The following is an 8111-nucleotide window of genomic DNA, read 5'->3' on the forward strand; positions in this document are numbered from 1 at the left end:
CTCATAAATGTTTCACAGACTACATATGTATCTATGTCACCTAAGTAATAACTTGTATTGTATGCATTTTTAATTCCTCCTTTATTATACTGATAGAAATTAACGGAAGGCCTGATTATAAATCATGCAAAACTTGTGGTTAAGATAAGAATGGATTCTGGCTATCAAGTCCAAGGCCAGAGTTGATCACTGGGTTGTCTTTCCTTCCATGGTCAGACTTAGGAGACAGCAATAAATAATCTGTTGTGCTGTACCCCTGGGGCCAGCAGTTGCACCTTCCTTGGGGAAGCAACTTGATTGTGCCATCTCCTTTATTCCAGTAACACCTGCTGCTGGGAAGCTTCTGATGTCTGCTCTAAAATGGAAGAAGCTATGGCTAAAAGCATGTGGGTGGGGAAGGGAGGCAATAATTAATAAAACATGTTTTGTTTTTTTTTCTCCCTCCCTCTCCTCTGATTCAAGGTCTTGCTCTGTATAACATATACCTCCACATTTGAGCTGAATGGGAGTTCAGTGTTGAAGATTGCTGAGGTAAGTACCTCTGTTATACCACTGGTTGCATCACTTTACATTCCCCTGCTACCTAGAGGTGTGTCTTCCATACATACCTTGAAACTGAACTAGTCCAAAATTACAATTACTATATTAGGGACTGATATTGCTTTATATCTAGTGTGAAGAAATAGTTGCATGTTGGGAAGGGTTGATGGGCTCGCATGGGAAGGCACTTCTGGAAACTGACAGTTGTATATTACAGTCTTGCATATTTACTCCTCCACAGATTTACTTTGCCTTTTGCAATAGAAAAATTTCTCTGAGTTCTTTGTAAAACAGCACTGTGCTGATTCCTTCACCGGTGGAAGTCTAAACCTAATGAAGTTTCCTCAAGAGAGGAGTGTAGGCCATAATGTGCTTTGCTAGCACAAGCGCTAACATTGTGCCTTGTTAGCCTTGTGTGTTAGATTTTTTTCCTAATGCAGCCAAAGAAAAGATTCATTACACCTCTAGATATGTGGTGGTGTCCTGATGCTGTTAGTCACTCTTCTCTCTTTATTCCATTAGATTTTAATCTGAATTAAGTTGTAAAGGAGCTTTGACTATAGAAAAACATACCTTCAGGTCTATTAAATGAGTCTTTGTAAATAGGGGATATGTTTAGTACAGCCCTGTGGTTTGCTATACACTGTTTGTTCAGACTCGAGAGGATGCACAAGAACACGTAGTCTTCCTGTGCAGCACACACTGTGGTGTGCAGAATGTGTTATAGCATTATACTGTTAATGTGGTATTGGGAGAGCTAACATCCATGGGGCAATGTAAATGTTGTATACACATCCCACACTCCAAGTGTAAGTAGACATTTAAAGACATACTCCTTCCCAGGTTTTGGTATTTTGAGTGTGGGATTTTTGGTTTTTTTGGTGGAAAAAAATCCCATGTGGAAACATCTTACTTTACCTGAAAGTTACAGTGTTTTCTAAGTTTAGGCAAAAACATTGTTGTTACATTGTACCATCAATGTTACATTGTATTGGAAGCTGAGAATGGTTGTAGGGATAACAGGGAACCAAAGAAAACATCTGTCAGTTTGTAACAAATAGGCTTTAAAAGGCAGGGATACAACATAAACAGTTTGTGTTTATAACATATACAGGATAAAGAAAATTAGTGATCAGTCCAGATGTCCTGCAGAGCTTAGACCTTGGTTCTCTTGAGCTATGTGAGACCATAACATACAGTTTTTGGGGGATCTTTGTAAGCCCTGCCTGTAGATGTATCGGTAAGGATGAACTGAACTGGTAATGAGAACAAGCCACAACTTTTAAAGTTTTACTAAACCTTTTTTATGTCAGTGTCCTGAACTAAAGAGAATACAGATAGTTTCCCCTGCTGCACTTTTTCTCAGCGGACTTTCTAACATGTGAGGCAAAAGCTGGTGAATTCAGCTTAGTGAATCTTTTGTTGTGTAAATGCTTGCTGGTAAAAGTATTTAATGGCTCTGTACCCTTCAGATTTCAGTCTTTAAGAGCACTGCCTAAGACTGGGGGGAAAATAGCCAGTATACTCTGTTTTCTATAACAATATATCAGAAATCATATTTTCTGTGCTCTCTATAAATAATTTGGCTAACAACAGGGCTGTTACTCATTTAAAGCATCCTGAAAAATGCCCATTTTCTTTCCTAGACTGGAGTTAAACTCTGCTGTTCTTGATAGCTGCACTTCACTTTCATTCCCAAAAGAGAGTAGCCTGGCTCTTAAAAACTTGTGCTAGTATAGTGGTACAAATTAGCACAGAGATAGTTTGTCCTTCTGTTAAAGTGAACAGGAGGTCTGATGCAGACTGATGAGATGTGCCAGAAAAGCAAACAAAACTTTAATTTCCTTCAAGGAATTGGAGCAAGCTGTAATACAGAGGACACATGCTGCTATTTAGAGTGTTTAGAGGTACAGCTATTTCCTCCACTCACCTTGAGAAAATACTGCATTAGTAAATTAGTGAAAATTAGTCTAATTAGCAGGTCCCACCAGGTACATGCATGCTTCCTCAGGTTTCTCCTGGCCAGATTTTAGGTAAAGTTTAGGTAAGGATTAGGTAAAGAGCAAAATCTTCTAGGTAAAGATTTTAACAACTGGCATCAATATGCATTTGTATCCTAATTCTACAGTGTATAAGCAGTAGGAAACAGAAAATTATTTCCCTAAGAGAAGGGTGGCAGAGAGGAGCTTTCTGCTCCAGTGCCCCTGCTGTTTGGCATTTCTTTCCAAGTCAGTCCATTAAGTTTTCCTAGCCTGCCCTCTGTAGCAAAGCAGAGCCAGTGCAGAATTGGAAAGGTGCTGGCTGCGTTACTGGCAGAACTCTGAGGACTCTTTCTGACAAACACAGCTATAGTCTGGCCATTTTGCGCTACCTGATTATTCTGAATTCATGTGTACAAAACAATGGTACCTCAAATCTTTCTAAATGTTATCAGCTTCAAATAAAGGAAGCATCTCACATGAAGGGTACTATATTTTTTGGCTTAAGTATTAATAGTATTGTAAACGGACTAAATCTTGCTCTGTGTACCTTCCCATGCTTGCCTAGTCCCCTGCAAGAAAATTTAGACCGTGCTGTTTCTTGTTCTTATGTGTGTATTTGTTATTGGCATCTACCTTTTGGAGGTTTGTTTTGTTTGACTCTGTTGTGTTTCATTGGTTAACCCTTCTGTATTTTGCTCTTAGTTGTGTTTTGCATGCAATAGAGCTGGAAGTCCACGAATGCATGAAATGATCAAAATGTCCATTGCACACCTCCTTGGGGCCTTGAGCTCTCGCATTTTTACTGGTGCTTCTTCATCAATGGCTTTTCAAAAGGTACCTTGCCCAGCCATTTTAGAACGCAGGCCTTCTGTAAGATCAGAGCTCAAGCAGACAGTACTGTTGCTCATTAGCTGACATGGGGAGGGGAGAGAAGAGGGAGATATCAACCATGCTCTCTCCAGAAAGTCAGCCTACCTCTAAGAATGTTTATTCATCAATTAATTCAGGTGCTCTAGAAAAAGGCTTATGGCTCAAGAGCATGATCTCAGCAGCACTGGAATGGTTTGGCCTCTGTGAAGGGCTGCAGGTGATTAACAGGCTTTAGGAGGTTTTGTCCACTGCAGTTCAGGTGATAGCTGAATGATAGGCAGAGTTGATCCATGCCTTCTTTTAACATGCAAGACCATCTTCAACACCGATTAATCTCAAGCTAAAGAAAATATCTTCTTTATTTGGAGGGGATCTTGGAATCTTGAAAAATGACAACAAGAATGAGATATGATGTCAGTTTGGTCCTTTATATCCTGCAGCTGTGTGCAACAGTAACCTGCTCTAGCATATTGTCAAAGGAGATGATCAGTCTCACTTTTTCATTTGCATAGTGTTTCTAGCATGAGATGAGTTATACACATTCACTTGAAATTAGATCTCTTAGTGTAGCTGCAAAATAAGATAAAATAAGTCAAGAGCCATAATTAAGTAGTTTCCACGTGTGATATCTTAGATCACTCAAGATACAGTTTATATAAAAGAAACACTGTCATGTTTTATTGTGTTTGTGACTGTATTGAAATGATGAAATATGGGATCACCCAAAGTGAGGAGGTGAAAAAGGTTTTAGGAACATACCTACGTTTTCTACTCCACTCTAATAAATCCAGGTGTGTCAGCAACATATTTGTCTTAAACTTTATAGCTTTGAGCCCACAGCCTGCTTTTCTAACTCAACGGAATAGCTTAGTTTCATTTCAGTTGCAGTTAGAAACAATCAAGAATCTTTTCCATGTGTCAATACTGATTAGCCTATCTAATCAGATTAATTATTCCCTCTTAAAAATTCATCCTTGTTAGGGAACTATAAAAATGGCTTAAAACATGCACCAAAAGCATTTATAGGTACTCCTCATGCATATGAAAAAATATACCACATTTATTCTTTTTTTTTCTTCACAGCTAGTTTATATTCATGGTTCTTCTCACTAGCTGTATGTCCAAACAATGGCAGAATAAAAATGCAAAGACTGAAAAGTATGTGAACAGTCTTCTTCCTTTTATTTTTTTTTCTTTCTGTCATTGTTAATGATCAAGCTCACTGTAGGCCAAAGGACCAAAACTGCTTCTTTGGATCACAATCTGAGAAGATTATGTTGTACAGTTCTGTTACAAACCCACTCAGCTCCATCAAGGCTGTTATCCACTTAGTGGTTACTGTGCCATAGTTACAGTGGTTACTACAGTTACAGCAGCTCTCACAGCGACCAGCACCTCCCACAGAAAATCTGATCAAGGATAGAAGCTGCATTTTGGGGTGTGCTGTCCCCAGGATCTGAGCTGTGTTATACTTTGGCAACTATTTTTGCAACATCATGTGGGGCAAAAGTGAAAGGCAGCTCTGCTCTCAGCACAGTGTCAAAAAACTACCCGCAGCTGGGAACAGGATGATCCATCAGTGTTCTTCTGTTGCTGCCTTGGCTCCCAGGGGATCTCTGAGCTGAGGAGCCCTCATCTTGATTGCCAGCTATTAACAGACCATCAATTGTGTTATTTATGGTAAATCACTGTTGTATTTGCTGTAGTAGGAGAGGCCTTCAAAAGCTTCCAGAGGTGCCTCTGTGTAATAATTATAGAAAAAATGGCAAATACCTGTGCAACAGAAGCAACAACCTTAAGGAATTGGAGATATTTACATTTCAGTTACAGACTTGCAGAGTGAGAGTTGCAAGTACGTAGAAATGAGCAATTGAAGAAGCATTTAGTGAATTGTCGACAGAGCAAAGACAAGTGCCAGAATCACTTGGTTTTGACAGAAGACTTTGCCAGTTTTGCCTTACCATTCCTGCAGCTGTGAGACTGATGAATTTCATGCTGCTGCTTACTCAGTGCTACTTAGTTTTCCATATTGCTGAAAACTTCTGATGTAATAAAGCAATAGGAAATACTAAGGAAGGCTGACACTCTGCATACGAGAGACCTTGGTATCCTCCTAAAATGTGTTACTGGTAAGTTACAGTTCATATCTGTGTACTGCTATCTTGTTTCCTTATCAGGTTTGCATTGAGACATATGTATCTAGCTGTCACCAGCGGAGCATTAACACCGCTGTGCGGGCAACCCTCAGCCAAATGTTGAGTGACTTGACTTTACAGTTACGACAAAAGCAAGAAAACATGGTGAGCCTCCTGGCATCAGCAAATGGTTCCATGTCCATGGCTGCGTACTTTTTGTGTTTCTCTGAATGCAGTGTATTGTACTGGCTTGTTGTGCCTTATGGCTTTTGTTTGATGCTTCCACAATTAATCCTGTTTAAAAGCTGTTCTGGGCTCTGACTCTGTGCCTGCCTCAGAGCAGTCTATCGGAAATGCAGCTCTCACATTGTCAGCTCTACTTGGCTGATTTTTCCTTTTTCCGTTAAAGAGGCTTTGTTCTGATGTCAGACTGCCTTGGCCTTTTCTGATCTTTATTTTGTTTGCTTGTTTTCCTAAGGTTCATTCAAATCCTTTTCCAAAAGTTTTTGCATGACAAATATTTACATAACCAAAACAAATTCTTAACTAAGGAAAGTGTGTTGAGGTGTTGAGTTTTTTCTTCTACTTTCTACAGAAGATAGTTTAAGCCTGTGCATTTAAGCCTGTGAGTTTAAGCCTATTTGAGCTGTTTGAATGAAATCCCAGCGTGTCGTCTACAAAACTGTAAATATTCTGGGCACGTGAATTTACGTGGGCTTCTTACATTCATTCATGCTGGTTTGTACAGTATCAAAAAAAAAAAGTACTATTTGTAAAAGCCAGTTTCTGTTGATCAGGAAACTTTAAGGACACTATTTGTACATATTATTTTCCCTATTTTGGGTTAAGATGATCACTTCTATTTTGGATTGGTAGACTTGGGTTACTTTTATCCTGATGAGCAACTGCAGAACAGAATTAATCAGTTTATTTAAATTTTTCTTCTGTCTCTGCTAAGTAGGGTTATTTTACTAGCCAAAACATTTACAAAGAACAAACAAACAAAAGAAAAAAAAAACAAAACAGCTTTCAGTTTGGGTCTGAAAGTTGAGTTTAGTTAGTTCTGTTCTTAGCTGAGGAGCAAGTGATAGCATATGAGAACTGCGTTTAGTTCCTGGCAGTTTGTTGTTGAAGCTTGAGAGAAGCATTTGGCTTGATCCCTATGTGCACTGATAGGAAGGGTCCTATACCCTAGCTGAACCAAAGGATGTAAGAGGTTGTTTCCCTTTCCCGACTGCCATTAATTGTGCTGGCACTGTAACATTAATGGCAACAGTGTGATAAACTCGAGTCCTTTATCAATTTTGGTTTCTAATTATTTTGTGAAATTTAGACTATGCTTGCATCTCAGTTATTTTTAATGCAACTTGAATGCCTAGTTATTACTGGGTTGTTTTAAGTGTAGGAAATCCCTTAAGGACTCACAAATTCCAGTTCAGTTCAACAAGATGTGAGTTCCTTAAATCTAAATGATTGATAAAACAGTTCTGAAGGAATTTTTGAATACATTTTGAAAACACTTCACTTAAAAAAAAAAAAAAAAAACAAACAAAAAAGACCCAAAACATTTAGAGGAGATCAATTTTTTAAGCAAGCTTTGCTGTTAAATTATTGCTACTGCAGTGTTTTTCTGCTCCTTGCACCTATTACACCACTTTTGTCTTCCCTCAACAGACAATTGAAAACCATGACACCTTGCAGAAATTCAAGAGTCAAGGTATTTGTTACACTTTTTTCATGACTCCTTCCAATCCAGCTTTTTTTATTCTTCACTTTCCTTTCATCAGCACAGTACTGTTTGTTGTCACAGGAATTGCATCTTCAGGATTTCTTACCTTCTCCATAGCATGATGCTCTCTCTGTTACCTGTGGTAAGAACTGAGACAGCCCTGTTAGCTCCTGGTATTTTCAGTCGTGTCTTCATTTGGACCGTGGTAACAGCTTTGCACTCAACATAGTAATAAGTGATTATTTCAAGGTGCTGACTTTTGCAGTTAAGATATTTCAGTGCTCTGGAGAGAGTTTTAGTAAGTGACTTTAATTCCTAAAGTGAAACAGATTCATGGAGTAGGATGTGGAATCTGGAAATGATTTGGTGTTGTATTAGATGCCATTCATATAATGGCAGCTTTTGAAAGCACATCACTAGCGAAGGTCTGTTCACGCTTGTCAAATTATTATTTTACAATCAAATTTTTTTTACTCCCATTCTGGCTTAACTTCAAACATCTTAACAGACAGGTAAAAATAATCCCTGCTTTTGATCTTCTCACTGGATTTCTGTAGGAGAACTTGTGTGGATAGAGGCTACAATCTTTGAAATGCATGAGCATCCTCTTAAGATCAGAGCCTTATAAGACATCAGAGTCAGTGCACCAGACACAAAATGTAGGGGAATTTTAGCTGCCATGTACTGGAGCCAGCCCTTTTTTAGTTTTTATTTGTGTACTTATTTAATTATCTGAATTGGATTTCAGCTCACCTTCTACAAATGCATGTAAACAGTCAATACTGTCTTTGGATTCAATGCCACTGCTTTTTCACTGTGTAGAGATCACTTTCCAATCTCAAACTTTTCCTGCTG

General features: G+C 38.7%; 1 protein-coding gene across 1 annotated transcript in view; it reads left to right on the forward strand.

The window, feature by feature from the left end:
• Positions 1-462: 462 nt before the first annotated feature.
• The window catches only part of LOC103778444 (brefeldin A-inhibited guanine nucleotide-exchange protein 3-like), a gene marked incomplete at both ends in the record, with an annotated part of 38452 nt that continues 30803 nt past the window's right edge, over positions 463-8111 (forward strand). Inside the window, 3 exons of the mRNA XM_008946034.1 lie at positions 463-531; positions 5570-5692; positions 7202-7244. Of these exons, the coding sequence (XP_008944282.1) occupies positions 463-531; positions 5570-5692; positions 7202-7244 (235 nt within the window). The remainder of the gene's footprint in view (positions 532-5569; positions 5693-7201; positions 7245-8111) is intronic.

This window comes from Merops nubicus, unplaced genomic scaffold, assembly GCF_000691845.1.
Source record: "Merops nubicus isolate BGI_N331 unplaced genomic scaffold, ASM69184v1 scaffold16408, whole genome shotgun sequence".
In the NCBI taxonomy this organism is placed as follows: domain Eukaryota; kingdom Metazoa; phylum Chordata; class Aves; order Coraciiformes; family Meropidae; genus Merops; species Merops nubicus.